The 24,766-nt window shown below is 45.8% G+C and overlaps 1 protein-coding gene across 3 annotated transcripts in view; it reads left to right on the plus strand.

Annotated features, from left to right (window-relative positions):
* The window catches only part of SGSM1 (small G protein signaling modulator 1), a 73,102-nt gene that overhangs the window by 40,267 nt on the left and 8,069 nt on the right, over positions 1-24,766 (plus strand). Inside the window, exons 13-23 of one of the 3 annotated variants that reach the window (XR_012503720.1) lie at positions 2,159-2,323; positions 4,207-4,345; positions 6,859-6,923; positions 7,828-7,973; positions 12,050-12,178; positions 15,051-15,233; positions 16,527-16,595; positions 18,163-18,753; positions 21,029-21,153; positions 23,105-23,182; positions 23,561-23,643. Coding sequence is in view for 2 of the 3 variants with exons in the window: in XM_074356772.1 (XP_074212873.1) it covers positions 2,159-2,323; positions 4,207-4,345; positions 6,859-6,923; positions 7,828-7,973; positions 12,050-12,178; positions 15,051-15,233; positions 16,527-16,595; positions 18,163-18,753; positions 21,029-21,153; positions 23,561-23,643 (1,695 nt within the window). In the remaining variant the exon portion in view is untranslated. The remainder of the gene's footprint in view (positions 1-2,158; positions 2,324-4,206; positions 4,346-6,858; positions 6,924-7,827; positions 7,974-12,049; positions 12,179-15,050; positions 15,234-16,526; positions 16,596-18,162; positions 18,754-21,028; positions 21,154-23,104; positions 23,183-23,560; positions 23,644-24,766) is intronic. The other 2 variants (XM_074356772.1, XM_074356773.1) reach the window with 2 other exon arrangements.

Raw genomic sequence — 24,766 nt, forward strand, 5'->3', positions numbered from 1 at the left:
TCGGACGTCTTTGGGGAATATCCACCTTCGCCTGTCCCTGTGGACCAGCAGAACAGGTGCTGGCTGTGCCCACCCACACCCCTCTGTGCATTCCAGCTGCCAGCCTCAGTGTCTCTTTGCCTGAGGGTTTCTCCAGCCACCAGGGTCCCCTCTGCCCATGGGTGGGGTGGATTAGAATCAGCGTCTCCCTGGAGCAGCCCTCAGCCCGTGACTGGCGGGAGCTGGTGCCCCAGCTCCCTCACCCATTGGGTGAGAACACCGTGTCATGTGTTCTGTACCATCTCCTAGAGGTCCCCCAGGAGATCAGGCACCAGTTGCCCACAGTGGTAACTTACATGGTAACTACCTCATTACTCTCTTTGCCCTTCCCTTCCCTGTCGCCTCACCTCCCCCCTACCCATGCTTCTTGGGAACATCTCCCAAGACTTGCACCTGAATCCTTGTCTGCCTTCAAGGAAACCCCAACCAAGTCAGTTCATTTAGAACAAGGCTTCTCAATCTTCGTACTCCTGACATTTCAGATGGCATCATTCTTTGCAGCGGGAGGTGTCCTGTGCATTGTGGGATGCTTAGCAGCGTCCCTGGTCTCCACTCATGAGTGGCCAAGTAGCAAATCCACCCCCATCACCAACACTGAGTTGTGACAACTGGAAATGTCTCCAGATATTGCCAAGTGGCCTCTGGGGGCAAAATTGTTCCCGGATGAGAAATGCTGGCTTAGGGAAAGAACACATCACTTCTTTCAAGTCTGCCACTGCAGTGTGGCCAAGTGACTTGCCCTCTCCAGGCCCGATGAATGGGGATAACAGCACCCCCACCCAGGATCATATTCTTAGCGGTCAGAGCAATAACACATCAAACACCTAATATGACAGATGCCCAGTGATGCCCTTGTGTGTTACGTGCCACTGTGTGCTAAGCCCACTTATGTGCTCTCTCGGTGTCTTGATTCACTTAATCCTCACCACAGCCCTCCCAGGCAGGTACCATTGTCAACACCATCCCCATTTTTCAGAGGAGGAAACTGAGGCACAGAAAGGTTAAGAAACTGGTCCAGGGCTGCACAGCTCATCTTTGACATGGCTGGAATTTGAACCCAGGTGGTCTGGCTCCAGAGCTTGGTCCTCTCACAAGCACTCCATGCAGATTGTTTTGATGGGGGGTGGGGTGGAAGAGAGCATTGTGGTTTCCCTTTCTTTACCCTCAAGGTCAGGTTTAGCCCACATAGAAATGGTGACCTCATCCTTGGCCGATTTTCTCGGGACCCTGAGCCTCAGAACATTCATGTTATGGTTTTCATCTGCTAGAGCTATAAAGTCTTCTCTGAAGAAGTGCCTAAATCAGGAACCGGCAGACTCCTTCCTGGGGGCCAAATTTGGCCCACTGCTCATATTTGTAAATAAAGTTTTATTGGAACACTGCCACACCCATCCATTTGCATGTTGTCTGTGGTCGCTTTTCAGCCATAGCTGCAGACTTGAAGAGTTGTAACAGAGACTGCATGGCCCACAAAGCCAAAGTACATTACTATCTGGCCTTTTGCAGAAAAAGTTTGCCAACACCTGCCTTAAATAATAAGAGAAAAGAGTTTTACCCTGTGGGAGGCAAGATGTGGCCACAGATGATTCTAAACTCCTTTCTTGAGTCTTCACCACCACCTGGGTCACTCCCCTGCTTCATCACTTATTAGCTGGGTGGTCTTGGGCATGCTGCTTAAACTCTGTGCCTCAGTTTTCTAATCTGTAAAAGGGGATAATGATAGCACGTGAGCTCAGTAAGTGTTAGCGGGAAGAGAAGAGACGGGGACTTTAGTCAAAAGACTAGCTATACTGGTGACTACCTGGTGAGGCTTTGGGTGATTAAGTTGTATCATCATTCTGTGCCTCAGTTTTCTCCTCCATAAAATAGGAAAACGAAATGCATTCCTTACAATGTCAATAAGGATAAGGCAATTTCCTGTGTAGCATGGCACTCAGCACATAGTAGGCACTTTATCGGCATTCTTTCTTCCTCTAATCAAACACCATCCCTGAGAACTGTGTGGAGTAGGGCGGGGGAAAGGTTCAAGCCCCAGAGAATTGGTTCTTCCTGCCTTTTCAGTGTTTCACCCACCTCAGACCTTCCATTTCACCAGTGTATTTTAATTTTGTCTCTTAAGTGGCTTCTGACTCCTCGGGCAGCACTTCCCCCGTCTCCGTGGGCCCTGCCTGGATGGTGGTTCCTGCAGGCCGGTCCGTGTTAGTGGTGGCCAGGGACAGTCGGTGGGCTCAGACCAAATGGGACACCACCCTCCCCACATCCTGCCTGAAGCCTCAATCCCCCAGTAATGTCTGGGCTCCCCCCACCCCTGGGGCTGGGTGCTGGCCACCTCTGCCATGTTGTCATTTGAGTCTTGATCCCATGAGAGATGGAGGCTGGAGAAAAATTGATGCCCTCACATAGTCCTGCCTCCACTCGGCAGGACACAGCTTAGGGTGTCATGGATTCTGTAGCAAAGGTACCCTTTAGTGATGTCTGTAGAGGGTGTGAGGCTGGGGGTGGAGGCATGTTTGCCACACCTGGGAGAAACTGATCAGTGCTTCGTTGAGACTGGCTGAGAACTGGGATGATTCTCCAGAACATTTTACGGGGGCTCACTGGTCTTTCTTGGCTCATTGGTGAGTCTGCATGAACAGGAGTAGTGCAACAAGCCACTTTTGGTGGCCCCAAGAACCTCATCCTGTAGGCAGCTTTCTGTTCAGTCAAGTGGGTGGGGACAGGTGCTGTCAGCTATGGAACTGTGATGACAAGTGGGGCTGGGCCCACAGCTTCCCCTCCCCTTAGAGCCTGAGGGGAGTGGCCGGGTATTACCAGTCATCCTTGAGGAGGCATGGCTCATGGGGCAGATCTGTCCCCCTCTTAATTTCCTACAGCAGGGCTTGGCAAACGGTGGCCCACAAGCCAAATCTAGCCTCGTTCTTTATAGCCCATGAGCTAAGCATGGTGTTTACATTTTAAAATAATTTCTAAAACTCAAAAGAATAATATTTTGTGACATGTGAAAATGATATGAAATTCACATTACAGCGTCCACAAATGAAGTTTTATTAGAACATACTCACACTCATTTGCTTGCATTTTGTCTATGGCTACTTTTGCACAACCACAGCAGAGCTGAGTGATTATGAAAGCAACCAAGGGGCTTCCAAACTCTAAAATATTTTCTACCTGGCTCTGTACAGAAAATATTTGCTGAGCCCTGGCCCAGAGACTATTAATTTTTTGCACCAAGAGGCCAGGAAATTAACTATAGAAATTGTAATGCCTGTGTCTCCAGTATGTTTGTTCTGCAGCGTTGCCGATGCTGTGGTTATCATAGAGCTGAGAAGGAAGACAGTGAGGGAAACTATAAGTGTGGTATCTTTGGGAGCAATTGATCAGGAAATCACCAGTGTCCAGGAGTTAGGAGATCATTTGTGCCCTCTTGGTTCTCGAATGTGGCCGCTATATCAAAACTGTTTTTGAAACACAGATTCAAGGGCTGTATCTCCAGGAAGCTTTCATTCATTAGTTCAGGCATGAGATACAGGCATATGGCTTTCAAACAAGCTCCCCAAATGATTTTGGGGGGGTCCCCAACCTGTTTGAGACTCTCCCGGTGGAGCAGCTATAGGTTCAGGACCATGGACAGCGTAAGGCCCTTGTCCGTGGGGACTCTACTGGGTCCCCTGCCTTTGGGTGCCCTGCCTCATTTGTTCAGCCAGGCTCCCTTCCATCTCACCACCAGGAGCTCCCCCTGAGACCTACCTCTGGGGGCTCGAGGCTATCAGCCTTCCCCAGAAGTCCCCAGCAGGCTCCCCTTCCCTCCTGCCAACCTCCTATGAGGACAACTGAATGACAACATGGTGAGGCTTGGCCTCCTGCTCTGAGATTGGGCCTGTTTTCTTGGCTCTGGTCTCCCTCTGTTCTGTTTCTGTCTCATCAGCTATCATCAGCTCTGCCCGTGTGCTGGGGGTCTGAAATCTTGGTGGTGGCTTTCGTTGGCTCAGATGGGCTCAAGGACCTGGATCAGACAATGATTGGGGTCGCTGTTTCCTACTGTGACCTTCAGGGTCTTTCCCTCTCCCTGTGCTGGCCTGGGGGTGGGCTGTTTGCTTTGGGGTGAGGTTTCTGGGACCCACATAGGCTTGACCAGAGCTGTTCCTCTGCCCCTTCTACCCACCACAGTCCCCCAGGACCTGATGGATGTCTCCGTAAGCAACCTGCCATCCCTATGGCAACCCAGCCCCCGGAAATCCTCCTGCTCATCCTGCTCACAGAGTGGCTCGGCTGATGGTGGCTCAGCCAATGGCTGCAACCATGAGAGGTATGAGGGGCTTGGACCGTGGATGGAGGGAATGGAAGGATTTACCAAAAATCTGTAGACATGCACTCCATACCCTGCACTGAATTCAGAGGTGTGAACATCAGCTGTAGACTCATCCAAGTCTAGGTTAAATCCCAGCCTTGTGAAGTCCCAGCTGTTGGAGCTTCCTTACATATTATCAGTCAGGATAAAGAAGGTTTTGTTGTTGTAACAAACAATCCTAAAATGTCAGTGGCTTACTACCATGAAGGATTATTTATCATGCATGCTGTGTGTCTACCATGGGTCAGCAGGGGGCTCTGCTTTCTTCACATTAAAGGGCCTGGAAGATGGAGCCACCACCGTCTTGAATATGGCGCATCACAGTGACTGAAGGAAAGGTAGCTCTGGATGGAGTTGAACCAACAATTAAATGCTCCAGCCCGAATGCGGCACGTCATTTTAACTCACATCTCGTTGGCCCCACCAACAGGGGGCCAGGAAGTACAGTCTTACCGTGCTCCTAGAAGACAGAAACCAGAAATATTACTTAGTGACAACCACACATGCCTCAGTTTGCTCCTCCAACAAGTGGGGATACTGATGCTGCCTTATGTAGCTGTTGTAAGGACAAGTCAAATAATGGTTTCAAGTGGCCACCACGTGGTACCTGCACATGGTGCTTTTCACTAAATGACACTTCTTTTTTTTAAATTTTATTTATTGGGTTTTTTTTTAAATTTGTGTATTTGTTTTGGGGGGAGGTAATTAGATTTATTTACTTATTTCAATGGAGGTACTGGGGATGGACCCCAGGACCTCGTGCATGCTAGGCATGCACTCTACCACTGAGCTCTACCTTCCCCTGACACATCTTATTTTATTGCAGAAAGTTAAATCCCCAGGTCATCTCTCTCCTTGCCCGTAGAGCTTTGGTGTCTGGAACTACTCAGCTGCTTTATGAGACTAGTTGTGTTTTCCATTGACCCAGCCTGGCCTGCCCTGGGGGGATGGAATCCTTTATTCCTTGCTGGGCCTCTGTCCCAGTGGGTGGGCCAGTCTTCGGCCACAGGAGAGTAAACTGTGAAGATTTATAATTCCTGGCTTTCAGTGTGCGGTATAAGGACCAAAAGCATCATCACTTGAGCAGATCTCTGTTTTTCATCCCAGATCTACTGAAGCAGAATCTGCATTTAATAAGACTCAAGATCACGTGTGGACTTTGAAGCTTGAGACACACTGATATGACCAGAGAGTCTCATATTTTAATGTGCAGCAGAATCATGTGGGGGAGGTAGCAACACATACGGCCTCCTGGACTGCTTCCTAGAGATGCTGATTGAGTGGGTCTGTGCAGGACCTAGGAACCCAATTGCTGGAGAAACCCCAAGTGGTTCTGTGGCTGATGGTCCAGGGACCATTAACAAATGCTGTTCTGACCTACTACCCCCTCTCATGGCATCTGCTTACACACTTGTAGTGATGGGAAACCTGCCACCTCGCAGGCAGCCAAGGCCACCATGGGACAGCTGTCAGTGTGATGCTGTCCTTATGTAACCTGAGCAAGCCTGGGGCACAACGAGGGTGACTTTCATGTTGAATGCCTCCCTGTGCATAACTGGAGGACTTAAGCCATTTGTGCCTCGTTCCGATTCTCCCTGGATCTCCCTGTGGGTGTCTCCTGGAATGTTCTGAGAATAAATATGTAGATATTCCTCTACTCTGTTCTCTCCAAGAATGCACAACACTCCCTTCAGCAATCCTCTTTTGCCCAGTAATTCTGAGGGCTTACTCCTCTCTCCTCTTTCAGCCAAAACAGCCCCCCTCCCCAATTCCCATGCAAGGAGAGGCTCTGAGACACCATCTACTCTGCAGTCAACCAGACTCTGATTCCCAGTCTGGCTCCACTTTGGTTCAGTTGGGTCACTTTAGAACTCAGAACACTTTTCTTCTGATGACAGAAACCCCCTTCAAACTAGTTCAAGTGTAAAAGAAAATCTGTTGACAGAACTGACACATCCAGAGGCACAGTGGCTTCAGGCATGGCTGGATCCAGATGCCCCAAATAGGAATCCCTGTTTCTTAAGTTCTCGACTGTGCTCTGTCTCTATGATGATTTCATTCTCAGGCAGGCCCTTCCTATGCAGTGACAAAAAGGGATCTCAGAAGCTGCTGCCCTATATCCCACTGGCTTAGGATCTTAAGCAGAGAAAAGGGTGTCTGTTTTCTGGTAGTTCCAACAAAAGTCCCAGGGGTGATTCTCATTGGCCCAGGTTGGATCATGTGAGCCCCCTCTGACCCAATCGCTGTGAGTCCAAGCTGAGTCATGCCCTGGGTAGAATCAGCTGCACCCAAACCACAGGGACAGAGTTGGGGAGGAGTTAACTCCCAAGCTGATAGCAAAAGAAGGGGCAGTGATACTTGACTGTCTGATTTTAATCTGTTCCCTAGAGATAAGGAGTTACGCTGCTCTCCAGCAAATGTGGGCTATGTGTTTCTCTATACTAAATGTCTTCCTCTTCCTCCACCTCCAGGGCTCCCTTGAAGCTTCTCTGTGACAATATGAAGTACCAGATCCTTTCCAGAGCCTTCTATGGATGTGCGTATTGGCCTTATTTGCCATGTGCTTTCCAGGGAGCATTTATTCAGTGTCTACTGCATGCATGCCAGCAATACCAGGGCAGGGAGCCTGGCTCTGTGTCTCTGTTTCCTAGATGTTTCGTTTTGGTGAAGTTATGTTTACCTTTCTGAGCCTCAATTGCCTCATTTACAGATAGAGGATAAATGTTCTCTCTTGGTCCTAAGAGGAGGCAGTGAACAATGGGGCTCCATGCTAGAAAGACTTTGGTTTAATCACTGTTGCATCCTACATGCCCACTCTAGAGGGTTTGTTTTCAGAATTGAATGGGAAGCATGTAAAAGGCCCCTAGCTCCCAGCATTGCATGCCATCTGTGCTCAATAAAGGTCACTTCCCTTCTCCTGTGGGCAGAAGCAGAAGAGTAAGGTGGCCCGATTCCTTCCCAAGAACTTAAAAACTAAAATCATAATACAGGTCCTCTGATGATTTCCAAGTAACAGATGAGGCAACTGAAGCACAGAGAGGGGAAGTGACTTGCCCAAGGTCACACAGCTAATAAGTGACAGAGCTGGGACTCAAACCCAGGCTTGCCTGACAGCAGATGCTCTGTTTTTTTCCCATTCTACCGTATTGATTGACAGGTTTTATTTCCTTCGCCTCACAGCCTAGAGGGGGAAGATAAAATATGTGTCTATTTTCAGGGATTCTAGAAATGTGTTACTACATCCTGCATGGGCCTGTGAAATACCAGTGCAGGTCGTAGCTAGCTGGATAGACAGGGCAAGTGTGAGCTCCCTGAAGTCCAGGCTTTTGCCTGTTCTGTTACTACATATTGTGAGTAGGACGGCCCTTTGGAGACTCCACGAGACCAGGCGAGGGGTGTCAGATGGTGGACGGTGACACTTTCACTCCTTCCTCTGGCAGGGCTTGCCTACTGCAGACACCTGTCCACTGTGAGGACCCACCTGTCAGCCCTGGTCAATCACATGATCGTGTCTCCAAACTTGCCCTGTGATGCTGGACACGGGCTGACGGCCGGGATCTGGGAGCAGTACCTTCAGGACAGCACAGTAAGGCTTGGCCTGGCTCGGCCTGTGATGGGGCAGGGACTGCTGGGGGAGGGGACAGACTTCTGGGGGCTGTCTTGTCATATGAGGAAGAGACTCACCTACTTGTGGGGACTCACAGATGGTGTGACATCCTTGTGTTCTATGTATCCAAACCGAAGGCCCCTTCCTCTTCTTAGGAGGAGACCCATTCTGCCCATGGGGGTGAAGATCAAGGAGGGTAGAAAATAACATATGTTCCCTGGAAGGAGTAAAGAATGAATCAGTCCGTAATCATTTATTGAGCATCAGCTGTATGCTCAGTCCTGCATGAAGTGCTGTCAAATCCCCAGCCAGAAGGAACTTAACAGTCCAGTTGCCTACTTAGAATGATGAGAGTCACCGAGTTAAAGGGAGGTGGCTGGACCAAGAAAACCCCACCACTGTTCAAAACTCTTCTCTCACCTCTGCCTTAAGGCTTGAGAATTCTTCCATCAGATATTTCATCTGGAGAGAGATTTATAAGATTTTCTTATTAGAATAAAAACATCCCTGGAGGGAAAATGTTTACGGGTGAAAAAAAGTTTCACAGTGAAATGATTGGGAAAGAAGATTAAACAGCTTTCTGTACCCTGCAGGACTTGTCAGAGCCTTGGCTGTGCCGATACACTTGTCCCACTCAGGAAACTGGGGGGAGTGTGGGAGAGCACATGGAACATTCCTTCAGATGTGTGTGGCCACAGGGACCTTTGTTGAAAAAGTACCTGCAGTGGCTGGTGGAAGGCAAAATCCACTTTGAGAAATCCTGGTTTATCTACTGCCAAGAGCAGGCATTTGGAGGAGATACCTGTGTCTTCCACGTGGGGTGAACCTAGTGACTGAGTCAGCTCAGTGCCTTTCCGCCTGTGCTCTGGGGAGGGCCAGGCCAGCGAGCACCTGAGTCAGATGGATGCTTTTACTTTTTTGCCAAAAAGAGTTGTTTTTCACAGTTATGGGAGGAATGCCTACTTCCTGTAACAATTCAAAGAATGAAGAACGCAGGGATCCAGAATATAACATTTTTTTTATTGAGTTATAGTCATTTTACAATGTTGTGTCAAATTCCAGTATAGAGCACAATTTTTCAGTTATACATGAACATACATACATTCATTGTCACATTCTCTTTCACTGTGAGCCACCACAAGATCCTGTATATATTTCCCTGTGCTACACAGTATAATCTTGTTTATTTATTCTACATTTTGAAATCCCAGTCTGTCCCTTCCCACACCCCGCCGCCCTGGCAACCACAAGTTTGTATTCTATGTCTATGAGTCTGTTTCTGTTTTGTATTTATTTATTTTTTTTTAGAGTGCACATATGAGCGATCTCATACGGTATTTTTCTTTCTCTTTCGGGCTTACTTCACTTAGAATGACATTCTCCAGGAACATCCATGTTGCTGCAAATGGCGTTATGTTGTCGGTTTTTATGGCTGAATAGTATTCCATTGTATAAATATATCACCTCTTCTTTATCCAGTCATCTGTTGATATTTAGGCTGTTTCCATGTCTTGGCTATTGTAAATAGTGCTGCTATGAACATTGGGGTGCAGGTGTCTTTTTGAAGTAGGGTTCCTTCTGGATATATATGCCCAGGAGCGGGATTCCTGTGTCATATGGTAAGTCTATTCCTAGTCTTTTGAGGAATCTCCATACTGTTTTCCACAGTGGCTGCACCAAACTGCATTCCCACCAGCAGTGAAGGAGGGGTTCCCTTTTCTCCACAGCCTCTCCAGTATTTGTCATTTGTGGACTTTTGAATGATGGCCATTCTGACTGGTGTGAGGTGATACCTCATTGTAGTGTTGATTTGCATTTCTCTGATAATTAGTGATATTCAGAATATTTTTTTTTAAGTTTTTACTATCATCTCTCTGCTACAGCCCCCTGGTTCTGATCCCCTGAATTAATGAATACTATCAGTTTGGTGTAGACCCTGCTATACATTTCCTGAGCTGATACATCCACAAATCTCTCTATATATAGCTGAAACTCTTATTTAAAAAAAAAATAAAGTGACATTATATTTGTATTTTAAGTAACTAGCTTACTTTTATATCAAGGATGTCATTCAAATCTCTATGTGAATTGGGCCTGTTAGAACCTTAGCACCTCATATATGGGTGGACCATAATTTGTTCCAGTCTTCCTCTAATGATGGACACCTGGGCTCTTTTTCTTTTTTTTATTTCAAACAATGCTGCAGTCAACATCTTTATAAGCGTATACCTCTCTGTACTAGTTCTCTTATTTTGGGGATAGATTCCTAGAAATAAAATTGGTGTCCACTTTAAATTTAAATAGATACAGCAGCTTACTTTCTCGAAAGGTCACAGTGTTCAGAATCCCAGGTAGTCTGTGAGAGTGCACATTTCCTGAGGAATTCAAAAGATTTATAGTCTTCTGGGCTTCCCTCCGGCTCTACTGATCGAGCATCTCTAAGAGTGGAGCCTGAGAATGTATATTTTTTGAAAGTTCCCCAAATGCTCTTTGTGATCTCCCCAATTTGGGAGGCGCTATTGTAAGGGAAAATCGGTTAAAACAATAAATTAGTCAAAAATGAATAATTAGTATCTCACGTTCCAGCAACGCTTTCACAATCTGCTTGGTTGCGTTGTCGTGTCAGGGTGAACTGAGCTGCAGTAACGCATGGTCCCCACTACTCTAGTTGCTCGACACCATAGAGGGGATATTTCTTGCTCACTTAACGGTCCTGGGTGGGCATTCCTGGTGAGTGGGCACCTCTCCTCCCTCTGGAGGTTCACGGGTCTTTGTCTTGTGGCCCCACCATCCTCTGAGACCTTGTGGTCGTCTACTTCCAGCCAGCAGACGGGAAGTGCAGGGTGTGAAGGGAGTACACCAGCTTCCTCTAAGACCTGGCCTGGAAATGGCTTACATCGCTTCCTCTCACATCCCATTGGCCAGAACCCAATCACATGGCCACACCTACCTGCAAGGGAGGCTGGGAGATGGAGTCCCACTGTGGATTCCGGGAGAAGAGGACATGGATTTCTGATGAGGCATTAACAGCCTCAGCCCCAAATAGTTCTCTGGCTTTTAAACAGTGTTGACAAGGCTGTCTACACAATATGAATCAAAATCCCCAACAGGAACAAAATGGCTGGTTTTGCAACTGTGGTTGGGTACATTTAAGACTAGTGTTAAGATGTAAAATATGGTTTAAATTTTCGAATGTGAATTAAAGAGGTGGGAGGACACAGGACCCCAGTGCCCTTTGGAGTAGCCTTTGAGCAGTCATTGGCACTACACACACACACACACACACACACACACACACACACAGATAGGACCTGCTGGTTCCTTGGCTCAACTGCTCAACTAACTGTAATTTCAAAGCCTTTGCCTGAAAATGAATTTTAAAAAAGAAAGAGGACAAATCTATTCCACAATACAGCAAACAGTTGCTAAATCATCTTAGTGTAAACAGAAGTTATTAGTGCTATGAAGAGCCAGCTGGAAATGATTCCTTTTTGGTTTAATTTTCATTTGGTTTAATTTAATTGTTTAGCTTTAAAACAATTTTCTTAGTGCCAAGTCAAGATTAATAACTCCAAGACAATATTAATAACTCCAAAACAATATTCCCAAATAAGCACAGTACAGAAAATTGGCTAAACATTAAGTAGAAATGTTCATTTATTATATTCTGGCCTTGTGGTTTTGTTTCTGTTTTTTTACAAAAATGGGGTCACCCTAGACCTATTCTGCATCTTGGTTTTTTTTTTTTCCACTTAACAATACACATTGAACATCTTTTTATGTAGGTTATCATAAATGCACCTCCCGCCCTTTTTACTCTCCATGTGGTATCTCCATGGAGAGATGCAGTGTTCCCCCGTTGGCGGGCAGTTGAGGGGTTCCCAGCGTCTTGCCTTTTTTGTATGATGCCAGGAGGCATATCCGGGGACTTGTGGCTTTGCTGGTTCACACCATGATCACTGAGGGCTAGATCTGAGAAGCCGAGCCTCTGGGTCACAGAGTCCATCCCCTGGTTTTCTGTTGACCAGATCTTTTGCTTCCTCCCCTCACTGTAGAGTTACGAGGAGCAGGAGCTGCTGCGTCTCATCTACTACGGGGGCATCCAGCCGGAGATCCGCAAAGCCGTGTGGCCCTTCCTCCTGGGCCACTACCAGTTCGGGATGACAGAAACAGAGAGGAAGGAGGTTGGTTACCCGTGATGGGCAGTGGGGTGTTTGGCAACAAAAAGGAGCAGATGCTGTGGGGCTAAGGGAGCTCTGGTCCCCTGGTGGACCAGGGTGGGGTGGGGAGATGTCGGGGAGCCAGGAAGCTTGAGAGCAGTGCTGTGCAGTAGAAATACAACACAAGCCCCAGATGTCATCTTTTTTTTTTTCTTTTTTTTGTTTTTGTTTTTGTTTTTTTCTGATGAGGAGAGGTAATTAGGTTTACTTATTTATTTTGATGGAGGTACTAGGGGTTGAACCCAGGACGTCATGCATGCTAAGCACGTGCTCTACCACTGAGCTATACCCTCCCCCCACAAAAAAATGTCATTTTTTAATAAATTTTATTTTGAGATAGTGATAGATTCACCTGCAGGTGTAAGAAATAATGCAGAGACATCTCATGTGTCCTTTATTCAGTTTCCCTCAATGGTAACTTCTTACAAAACCTTAACGTAATATCACAGTTAGGATACTGACATTAACATATTGGCAATATAGCTGTCTTCATTATTTTTAAATTAAAGTTTTAAATTAAAAATTTAAAATAAATAATATAATTAATTAATACTAGTAATAATAAAATAAATAATAAAATTCTAAATTAAAGCATATTTTATTGCATTTCTTTTTTGTTGTTCATAATAAATGTGTCTATATTTTTAATTGAGATATGGTTGATTTGCAATATTATATTTACAATTATGTGTTATATTATATATAATTATAAATACTATATTCGTTTCACCCGGTTTCCCCAAATTGAAACATCTTGTAGAACCATTTAGTGTGTTATCAAAACCAGCACGTTAACCTTGGTACAGCACAACTAGTTAGACTACAGACCTTACCAGGGTTTCATTATTTTTTGCAACCTCTTGTGTGTCTGTGTGTGTTTCTATGTTATTTCATCAGGGTGAAATTAATTTTAATAACATATTTTACTTAACCCAGTATATTCAATATATGACCACTTCTGCTTGTAATCAAAATAAAAATTATGACTGAGATATCTTACATTCTTTTATTTATACTAAGTTTTCAAAACCTGGGGACATTTTACACTCAGAGAGTCTGTGCTATTATTTACTAAATGTATGTCTTTAAATTGACTCACCTGAAAATCTATGTAACTTAATTTAAAAGGTGTTTTATATCTCTGCCATCAGTGGAAAACCAAGATGACTTGCCATCATCGAAGGAAACGATAAAAATAAAAAGAATGATAAATGATCATTTATCATAAACGTTGATAAACAACAAAATGAGGTAATTCAGTTCTGCCTAGATGTCAGAGCCTGCCTGAAGCCTCGCTCTCTGTTAAGAAGGGAGATTATAAAGTATTAAGGATGTTTTAAAGACACAGTCGCACCAGACTGGCCTTCCTCGTCGTCAGAAAAGTTGAAGGAGGGTTGAAAATGGAGACTTTCTCGTGCTGATGAGGCTGTGCTGTGAACTGTCCAAAATCATCGCAGTACCAGCGTGAGAATCCAGTGTGGCAGGCCCCGTGCTTGGGACTGGGGACCCAGAGGTGCATTCGATGAGGTCTCTGCCAGTTTGGGGGGGCTTTGTGCAAAATCAGATGGAGGCAAACTCGGGGGCTGTAAGAGCACAGAGCACCTCCACCAGGCAGAAGGCGCCCCGAACTCTTTAAAGGGATTGCTTTGCAGGCAAGGGGAGTGAGGAAGGGTCTCTAGGGAGAGGAGAAACCTGCATGATGCGACGTGTGTGTCTGTGTGCGGAGCGGTGGAGGGGCAGACGGTGCGGACGTGGACAGCTGGGACAGACGGGACGAGGTGGGTGGGGGCGGTGGTGAGAGGTGGGGCTGGAGAGGAAACTGCTGAGTGGGAGACGGGCAGGAGGGGCCAGGCTGGGACAAGCAGGCACAGAAAGGCCATCTGGGTGAGGGGTCCTGGAAGCCCGGCCTAGGGAGGTGGTGGGAATGGAGAAGTGGCCTTGGATGACTCTTTAGAAGTCTGTTGGGAAGGAGCTCCCCGTGACGGGCTTGGGCAGGGTGCTCCCGGAGCCTCTCTCTGGAAGCCCTGAATAGCTAAATGGTTCCTCTCCCATCCCAACCCTGACACGGCGCAGGCTCCCTGCCTTCCCACTTCCTGCGCCTCCACACCCTTTCATCTCATGCCCAGAGGTCTGGCAGATTCATAACCTCAGTTCCCTGGGCTGTGCAACACAGAAACGAAGCAAGCTCCCCTCTTGTTTGCTGAAATCCCACAAGGAAAACCCTCGAAATCTGTGGCCTTTCCCTAAAGCCATTGCTGTAATTAAAAGACGGGGTCATTTTTGTTATCTTTGTGTTCTCGGCACCTGCCCCCTTGCTGGGCATGTGGGGGGCCCTTGGTAAGGGTGTTGAGTGGCTGGAGGGATGGACAGGTGGGGCATCTCGCTCCTCTTGTATTTCATACACCTAGATTGGTGCCAGCACATAGTAGGTACTTACCAAATTAAATGACCAAGTGAATGAATGAATGAGGAAAGAGGAAAAGAAGGGAATACAGAAGGAGAAAAACAGTCTTGTCACTCTATCCTCAAGGCTTTGTACCCTGCCTGGCACAGAGCAGGCTTTCAGTACATACTTGAATAAATGAATGAATGAATGAATGAATGCATAAAAGAAGGAAGATAGGAAGGAGGGGAAAATTGAAAGAATTTGCCTTGCTCACGTTTGTGTATCCTGGCACATAGTAGGTGCTCAGGGACCCATGGACGTTAACTACTCCATGAATGTTGGGTGTTTCCAGGGCCCAGGGGCCTGAGTCAGAGCCACCCTCTTCTGAGTTGGGTTGGTTCTGCCCTGGGGTCCCAGTGTTTCCAGTGACCTTTGTATCTGCCCTGACAGGTGGACGAGCAGATTCATGCCTGCTATGCACAGACCATGTCCGAGTGGCTGGGCTGCGAGGCAATTGTGCGGCAGAGGGAGCGGGAGTCCCACGCGGCTGCCCTGGCCAAGTGCTCATCGGGGGCCAGTCTGGACAGCCACCTGCACCGGCTGATGCACCGGGACTCCACCATCAGCAACGAGGTGATGGGCAGCTAACATCAGGGAGCCGGGGGTGGGGCAGGGGGCGGGGAAGGAGTGCGTCTGCTCCGTCGGGCTGTTGTAGGAATGGAGAGGGCTGGGTGTCTAGGGCCTTGGGACAGAGTCTCCCCCCTGGGTTTTGAGTGGAAGATCACTTCGGAGTCAGACAGACCTGAGTTCAAACTCCAGCCCCTTCATTTCTTAGCTCTGGGGCTCAGGCAAACACCTTTACTTCTGGGCCTCAGTTTCCTTATCTGTGAAATGGGAATGATCGTTTGTAGAGGGAAGATTTGTGTGCAACTCAAATGAGATAATATGTATAAAGCGCCCAGCACAGTGTGAGACTTTCATTTATTCAACAAATACTGTTGAGTACCTACTGTGTGCCAGGTACTGTCAACAATGTCCTGGAGTGTGGGGAATATTCAGTGACCAGGTCAGAGATATCTGTCCTGATAGAATCTCCACTTTAACAGCCCAAAGTAGGAGTTGAAAAGGAAGTCAATTCCCTTTACCAGTGATGTCTCAGTCATCAATTGCCACACTAATGCTGCATAACAAACAACCCCCAAAAGCTAGTGACATCCGACAATAAACATCTAGTTTTCCTTATGAGTCTGTGAGTCAGTGAGGCAGTTCTGCTCCAAACAGGGCTGGTCAGCTACAAGATTTGTTGATCTTCATTGGACTCTCACATGTCTGGGGTGACTCAGCCTGGCTCCTCATGTCTTATTGTCCAGCAGGCTTGCCTGGCCATGTTTTTGCAGTGAAAGCAGCCCCCAGAAAGAGAAAGCAGAAATGCACAAGCATGTTTTAAGTGTCTGCCTGGTCGAGTTTCCCAACATCCCATTGGCCAAAGCAAGTCACATGACCAAGCCTAGCCTCAGAGTCAACAGAGACTAGACGTTAAAGGGCAAAAAGCAAGTCTACAGAGAGGAAGTAAAACGTGGGCATTCATACAACCAGTACTTGGAGTTGAACGAAGGTACTGGCTAGAAGTCTCAAGTGCAGAGCAGTTAAAAGTGGGGTTCTCTGGTTGCAGAGGTTGGGGGTGGGATGGAGGTCCAGTGGCTGCTGTGGCCCCAGGGAGCAGGGAGCGAGTCCCCCCCACCCACTTTTATTTGACAGATGGGAAGCTGAGGCCCTGAGAGGGGACTTGCCCGAGTCAGAAATAGAGATAAGACCTCATTTGCTGGCTCCCAGCCCAGCAGTCCTTCCTGAGCTCAGTGCCGGGGAGGGCCCCCTGAGCCTGGATGCAGCCTCACCTGCACTCCCTCCTGCCCCTTTTGCTTTCAGTCCTCCCAGAGCTGCAGCTCAGGCCGTCAGAACATCCGCCTGCAGAGTGACTCCAGCAGCAGCACACAGGTGACCTTCTGGAGGCCCCTCCCCCTCCCCCATCCCCTCCCTCCAACCTGGAATAATGGGATTGGATGACCCTCCTCTGCACTTATGGTTTATTTGTTTTAGCTTTTTATGCTAGCATTCAAAATTGAAGTTTTAGAAACAACACAAGTAATGCATGAATCTATTCTGTCTATTAAAAAAATTTAAAAGGCCGGTGGGGATAGCTCAGTGGTGGAGCGCACGCTTAGCATGCACAAGGTCCTGGGTTCAATCCCCAGTGCCTCCATTAAAAAAAAAAAAAGGACAAAATTAAAATATTACAGAGAAAACTAAATTTGGCTTTGACCATCTACAATCCCCACATGCCCTCTTTAGAAGTAACATTGCTATCATCAATTTTCTGTGTGTCCTTCCAGACCCTTCTGTCTGCCTTCACATACACAGAAATACGTAGGCAATATGCAAATGATAGTTGCCATGTTTAGTAGTTTTTTAAAATTTCTAAATAAATGCCATCAGATGTGTTCAATAACCTTGCATTTCATTCAAAAAAATTAACTCATTTTCACTCAATATTAAAGAAAAAAGCAAAGTGAAAAAAGTGCATTGTATAAACAAAGGAAATATTAATATACATATATATTTACATCTATTTTCTAAAACAATGGGGGGATAAACCAGAAACTGATTGAAATGGTTACCTAAGAGGGGATGGGACACAAGGAAAGAGGCTCCATTTCCCTGAATAGACTTTGTTTTCTAGTTTTGACTTTGGAGCTAGGTAAGGTTTTTTTACATGATTTAAAGCAGTTTCATTGAAAAGTATTTTTTTAAAACCAGAAACACAGGAAATTAACCGTAAATCAACTTGCTGACGTGACCACACAGAAGAAATATTTCAAGTGATCTTGGGACGTGACCTTGTTCAGTTTGTGCTTGATGGAATACAGCCTAGAGACACACACACAAAAAAAACCCCACAAATAAATCTTGAATATGTATCCTGGATGGAGACTTTTCCACGATACTTCATTTGCATCTAACTGGTTTTGAAAACAGATCCATCGTCGTCAACCCCGTGGATGCTTTTTTAGCCTGTTCCTTGTGTCGTTAACTAATGGTTTGAAAAATCACGTGCAGCAGGGAGGGTGTAGGTCAAGCAGCAGAGCACATGCTTAGCATGCATGAGGTCCTGGGTTCAGTCCCCAGTACCACTAAAAATGAATTAATTTAATTACCTCCCCCAGCCAAAAAAAAAAACCCACGTGCACATGATTTGGTAAGATGAAAGGTTTTCTTTCCCCGCTTCAGTTCCCTAATGCCCCTTCCTCAAAGTCAACTACGGTGCTCCTTTGTTTCTTTCCGGATTATTCTCTGCCTGTGCGTGCATAGAGAACACTTATTTTTCACAAATGGGAGCATATATCATACCGTGTTCTGCCACCCTTTTTACTGACTGCGTAGGGTTCCACTGCACGCTTGTTCCGTGTTTGAACCAATCCCCTGTTGATGGATAGTTAGGTTGCTGTTGGCAGCAGCACCTCAGTGGACATCCTAGTCCATCTGTCTCTGTGCACCTGGTCTGCAGGTCTTTGAGTCTGTGGACGAGGTGGAGCAAGTGGAGGCAGAAGGCAGACTGGAGGAGAAACAGCCCAAGATCCCCAATGGGAACCTGGTAAATGGGACGTGTTCCCCAGACTCCGGCCATCCTTCCTCCCACAACTTCTCCTCGGGCCTCTCGGAGCACTCGGAACCCAGCCTGAGCACAGAAGACAGCGTCATGGATGCCCAGAGACATGCCCCCCTGGTGCTGCGACCCAGGGGCAGCAGCGTGGATGACGGGCAGAGCAGCGAGGCCACCACTTCCAGGGACGAGGTCCCCCGTGAGGAGCTGGCCGTGCAGGACAGCCTGGAGAGCGACCTCCTCGCCAACGAGAGCATGGACGAGTTCATGTCCATCCCTGGCAGCATGGACATGCCTCTGCCCGAAAAGGAGGGCACCGGGATGGAGGGCTGGAGGGGCAGCGAGGCGGAGAAGCACAGCCAGGTGGACAGTGAGGACAACCTCTCAGAGGAGCCCGAGATGGAAAGTCTCTTCCCTGCCCTGGCTTCTCTGGCTGTGACCACATCTGCTAACAACGAGGCGTCCCCCGTGTCTTCCAGTGGTGTCACCTACTCCGTAAGTCACCAGGATTTTTCTCCACTCAGTTCTCTGCAGCCGAGGGAGGGTGGGAGTGTCCCACAAGCCTCAGTTATCCAGAACGACCTCTGTTTCATTGCATTTTCCCCATGATGGAGGAGTCACTGTAGAGTCCTCCATGATTTGGGAGAGAAGATGATGTAATACTTGAAGAACGCAGGCTTTGCAGTCAAACAGTACTAAGTTCAAATCCCAGCTTAGGCACATCACTTTATCTTTCTGAGCCTCATTTTCCCTATCTGTCTAGTACCTTCCTTCCTGAGTTGTCTTCAGAATTAGTGAGTCAGATCCTCTGTGCTTGGCCCATGGTGATTCGTTAATCAGTAGCAGTCTTGACCATGAGCATCTTGATTGACACTCAGGTCCAGTCTCTTTTAAAATTGGAGTTTGCTTTTTTTTTCCAAAAAGCCCAAAGCAAAGGACATCAGCCGAAAGGGAGGTTTTCCGAGCCAGGCGTTGTAGATCCATTTTCTTTTAAAGAACTTACTATTTCTATCCCAGTTTCAAGAGTCAAACACTCAGGCAAGGCTGGATCCAAACACTTCTTTTTCTGTTTTGAGGCTCGTGGTTTGTTGGACTTTATAATGTGCATGTGGATCTATTTTGTTCTGCAAAATTCTCTTCTGTTGTACATTCAACTGTTGCTACTTCCCAAATATTTCATCTCCTTCTGTGGGTCTGATTAAATGCTTGCTAAGCGTTCTCACGCTATTTTCCGTGTATGTTACTTCTCTTTCATTTTATCATCTCTTCGTCCTTCTGTGACTAAATCCTGGATGGTTTCTTTAGATCCCTTTTCAGTTCACTAATTCTTTTTTCCGTAGTGTCTGTGTCTACTTTTCTGGCTCTAGTGACTTTTTAAAAATTTTTATTTTTTAAAAATATTTTATTGTATTATTTATTTTATTTTGGTGGGGGGGAGGTAATTAGGTTTATTTATTTTTAGAGGAGGTTCTGGGGACTGAACCCAGGACCTTGTGCATGCTAAACATACTCTCTACCACTTGAGCTACACCTTCTCCCTCTAGTGACTTTTTGATCTGCTTTTTTTAAGTTTTATTTGGCTTATTTGCACATCTGCTATAAAATATGCTTGATTATTTTAGTCTCTTGCACTCTATTATTATTTTTCATCTCTTTTTAAAATTTCTTTTAAAATGTTAGACATACTTATTTTATATTCTGTTCCTGATCATTCTAATACCTGAAGCCCTCCTGGGTCTGATTCGATTGTCTGGTGTATATGCTGGCTGTCACTCATGGTGCCTTTTTTTTCTCTGGGTGTTTTATGATTTTTGAACATGAGCTCAGATTGCTTAGAACTTCTTCTGTTGCATTATTCGAGGCCTGGGTGGAAGGTGGATTCCTCAAGAGACGATTTGCTTTTTCTTCTTCCTTGTACTCAGGGGAATACCAACCTGAAGACACTTTCATCTAAATTCTCTGCTCTTCCAGATCACCCATGTGGTGAGAATTTGAGTTATACATAAGTTATAAGCCTGATTTGAGGCTGTTAATTATTCAGAGAGGTATCTTATACACTTAATTTAGCACCTATGTTTAAGATAGACAGTTGTCCTTGAGACCCCACGATGCTGGTAGGTTTTTTTCTGCTTTTCTCTTACTGTGGTGTGGCTTTGTGGAGGTCCTTCCTTAAAGTGGGGAGGTCTCTTAGATTTCTTACCCAGGAGAAGCCACAACACTGCAAAGCCCCAGCTTAAATTTTCCCTAATTGGCAGCGTCCCTCAAGGCAAAAGCCAGCTTTGGAATTTTCTTGCCTTGCTGGGTTAACTTTTGACCTTTTAAGTGTTTTTTTTTTTTTCCTTGCAATAGCATTCGTTGAACCATTTCATCAGGATTGTTGGGTCAGGGCATCAGGCCCAGCAATTGCCAGAGCAGGGCTTCTGTTCAAGCTTCCCACTCTTCTTACTCAGTTTTCAGTGGGGAGGGTTGCGCCTCCAGCTACAGCTGTAACTCTCTTCTTGTTTCTTCATCTGTAAAATGGGGGTAATAATTCCATACACCTCATAGGACTGTTTTGTTTTATAAAGGAAAAAAAGAAAAAATTTTTCTCATACAAAGTGAAAGAGGCTTTCTTGGGAAACAACAACAAAGTCAAACACCTGACCGCTCGAGGTAGAGGAAGGTTTTTTTCATTGACAGCAGGAGAGGGTTAGGAGGAAGAGAGAGACTGTCTGGAGGATTACATCGCTGGGGTGCCATGTTCTTTTCCTCTTCCCCTGCGGGTGTGCAGCCGGAGCTGCTGGACCTGTACACGGTGAACCTGCACCGCATCGAGAAGGACGTGCAGAGGTGTGACCGCAACTACTGGTACTTCACGCCCGCCAACCTGGAGAAGCTACGGAACGTCATGTGCAGGTGGCTGGGGCGCGGGGATGGAGCCGTAGGGGGTCCGGAAGGGGTGGCAGAGGGGCGGGCTACAGGGAGCCCAGTTAGAACCGCACTCTCTGCGGCTGGCACCACGCCCAGCTCAAATCTTATTCCAGCCTACCCCGACAACAGTGTAACAATCATGGTCATGATAATCAGAGAGAACACTTATTAAGCGCCTGCTGTATACCAGGCACTATCTTGAGCCCTTCGCTAACATCGTTTCAGTCGATCCCCAGAACAAGCCTATGAAGTAAGTGTTATCCCCTTTTACAGGTGAGGAAATGGAGGCTCAGGGGGGTACCGCCTTGCTCCACATCCCCCGGGGGGACAGTGGCTGAACAAGGACCCCCCTCTCTCTCTCTCTGGGGCTCTAGAATCTGTGCTGTATTTCTCTTAAGCAAAGATCTGGGGCTACTTATTACTTTTCATTAAATATTAACTATTTTATTTCTTAAAATATGGAAGGAACCCATGCTTAGTAAAAACCTGAATCAACTAAGGAAATCAGACGTTCATAAGGTGTAAAGGGAAACTTCTCCGTCCATATCCAGCCATCAGTGCCACTCACCTAGAATTGCTGCTCACAATTTAGTGATATCCTCCCGAGCCGTATATATGCTATATATACATATACAGTAGATACTATATTAAATAATATGTATTATACTATATAATATATAGTATATAACTATGCTTTATGTATTATATCATTAGATAAATATATAATATATAATTCTACAGAATATGTAGTATAATATGAATAGACACATGTTAATATATTAATATTTCTTTAAATATTAATACTTAATGTACTATATTATGCCATATAATATATAGTATAAAATTTACTTTATATATAGTATATAATTATAAATATATAGCATATAATTATACTACATAATATATAGTTAATACTGTGTAATACATAGCATAGGATAATATGAATGCACATGTGTTTTAATTTTTAAAAAATTTTTACCTATATGGGATTATACTATAAACTATTTTTGTACAACTTGCTTTTTACACTCGACTATACTACGTCCTGGATGCAAACTGCTACAACAGCCCATGGGCCAAATGCGGCCCACCACTTGCTTTTGTAAATAAAGTCTGTTTAGAACTCAGCCCTTGCCATATTTACATATTATCTGTGATAGCTTCTGCAGAGTTAAATAACTGAGAACCTATGGCCTACAAAGCTGAAAAATAATTGTTATCTGGACCTCTTAGAAAAGGTTTGACAAACCTTGCTCCAACTCATTTTTATTAATAAACACCACCTCTTTTTTTTTATTTCTTTATTTTTTTTTGGTGGGGGAGGTAATTAGGTTTATTTATTTATTTACTATTTTTAGAGGAGGTGCTGGGAATTGAACCTGGGACCTCATGCTTGCTAAGCATGCGCTCTACTACTTGAGCTATACCTCCCCCAATAAACACCACCTCTTAACTATTCTGCTCTGTAGTCTCCCAAGCAGTTACTGCCACTTAAAATTTAGTTGAGGAAATAACAAATGTAATTAACTTTAATATAGTATGCTACCTTAACATTAAAAAGTGCTGAAGGAGAAGGAAGGATAGGCTGACTTTTACCTCATTGTGGCCCCAGGAGAAATCGTGGAAGGCCTCATAGAGGTGGTGAGTCAAAATGGATTTCGGGGGAATGAGGAGACACTGAAGAAATCATTTAGCATCGAAGTTAAGAGCACATACACTGGAGTGAGGCCACCAGGGTTCAAATCCTGTCTCAACCATTTATTATTAGGTTAACGACTTGGTTAACTCTCTGTGCCTCATTCTCCTTCTCTGTGAAATGGGATGACAATGGTAACTTTTTCATATTATTATTTTGAGAATTGAATGATGCAATACATGTATAGCGGACTGAGCATACAGTAAATGCTCAGTAAATATTAGTTGTTATTATTAACAGGCAGATGGGAATTCCAGACAGAGGGAACTGCTGGGACAAAAGCACAGAGGCATGAATGTGTGCTTTATTTGTACAAAGGTAAATCCCTCAGTGTGGCTGGAAGGGAGGAAGTCCTGGGAAGTGACGGGTGAGACTGTGAAGATGGATTGGGAGGAAACTATGAACACTTTGCACCCCCAGCAAAGGAGTTAAGACATTATCCTGTGACACAGTGGGGAGCCTGTGAAGGTTTTTGAGCATGCAGTGGGCTCCTTGAGCTGAGCTTTAGGAAGGTCATCCTGGTGACTGAGCACAGGATGCTTGAAGAGAGCGAGACTGGGGTTGGGGATGCAGGCAAGAGGCTGAGGGAGTGGTCCAGGTAAGAGATGGGGGAACCAAACCAGGGTGGAGGTATAGGAGTGGGTCAGAGAGGCAGATTGTGGGTGCCATCACGGGCATTGTGTGTCTCTCTTGTAGCTACATCTGGCAGCACATAGAGATCGGCTATGTCCAGGGTATGTGTGACCTCCTGGCTCCACTGCTGGTCATTCTGGATGACGGTGAGTGTATCCTCCCCACCCCAGGACTCAGGATGCAGCTTCCTTCTCACTACAGAGAAGAAGGGTTAACCCTGCTTTGTGATTCCATGGAATGGGTCAGCGCAGGTGCTCAGGAGACCTGTCAAGTAAACAAACCAAGGTTCTAGCGAAGTAAAAAGTCCTCTTGTTCTGTGTTGGCCACTTACTTGCAGGTGCCCAACACCCAGCCAGGCTTTTGCTGGTCACTGACTGTATAAACGTGAATGAGAACAAAGGGAAACCCAGACCCAGATGGCTTCACTGGTGAATTCTACCAAATGCTTAAAGAAGAGTGAATACCAATACTTCACAAACTCTTCCCAAAAACAGAACAGGAGGGAACACTTCCCAACTCATTTTATGAGGCCAGTTCTTACCTGAGGCCCCACTGCTACCCTGATACCAATACCAGACAAAAACATCACAAGAAAACGACAGGCCAATATACTTCATGAAATAAAAGGCAAAAACCTTCAACAGTTGTTGACCAAAGACCCCGTATTGTATGATTTCATTTGTATGAAATGTCCAGAAGAGGCAAATCAATAGAGACAGAAAATAGATTAGTGGTTGACAGGAACGGAGCAGGAGAGGGAAATGCGTGATGACTGTCGATGTATATAGGGTGTCTTTGGGGGGTGATGGAAATGTTCTGAAATTAGGGATGAGGGTTGACAGTTGTGAATATACTGAAGCCACTGAATTACACTCTTGAAAGGGTGAATTTTATGGTACGTAAACCTCAGTAAGGCTGTTTAAAAATGGAGAGTGTAACTCGCTCCTCTTTAGGACTGAGCATAGTGACTTCCTTCCAAAAAGTTCTGTGTAGAAAGAGGTGGAAGATGAGAGAGAAACTATACAGTGGAGAAAACCCTGAAAACTTTGCCTTCACCTGGGTGACCAAGACCGCCATTCATGCTGATCCCGTTTTCCCTTAACACGATGTGGTTAACATGGCACATTCCTTATGCGGTCTTTCTCATAATAACCCATAATTCCAATCTTACTGTGAGAAAAGCGTCAGACGCATTCCAGTAGGGAGTCCCCGTAGAATACCTGACGAGTACGCTTCACAACTGTCAAGGTCATCAGAAAAAGGAAGTGT

The sequence above is a fragment of the Camelus bactrianus genome, chromosome 32, assembly GCF_048773025.1.
Source record: "Camelus bactrianus isolate YW-2024 breed Bactrian camel chromosome 32, ASM4877302v1, whole genome shotgun sequence".
NCBI lineage: Eukaryota > Metazoa > Chordata > Mammalia > Artiodactyla > Camelidae > Camelus > Camelus bactrianus.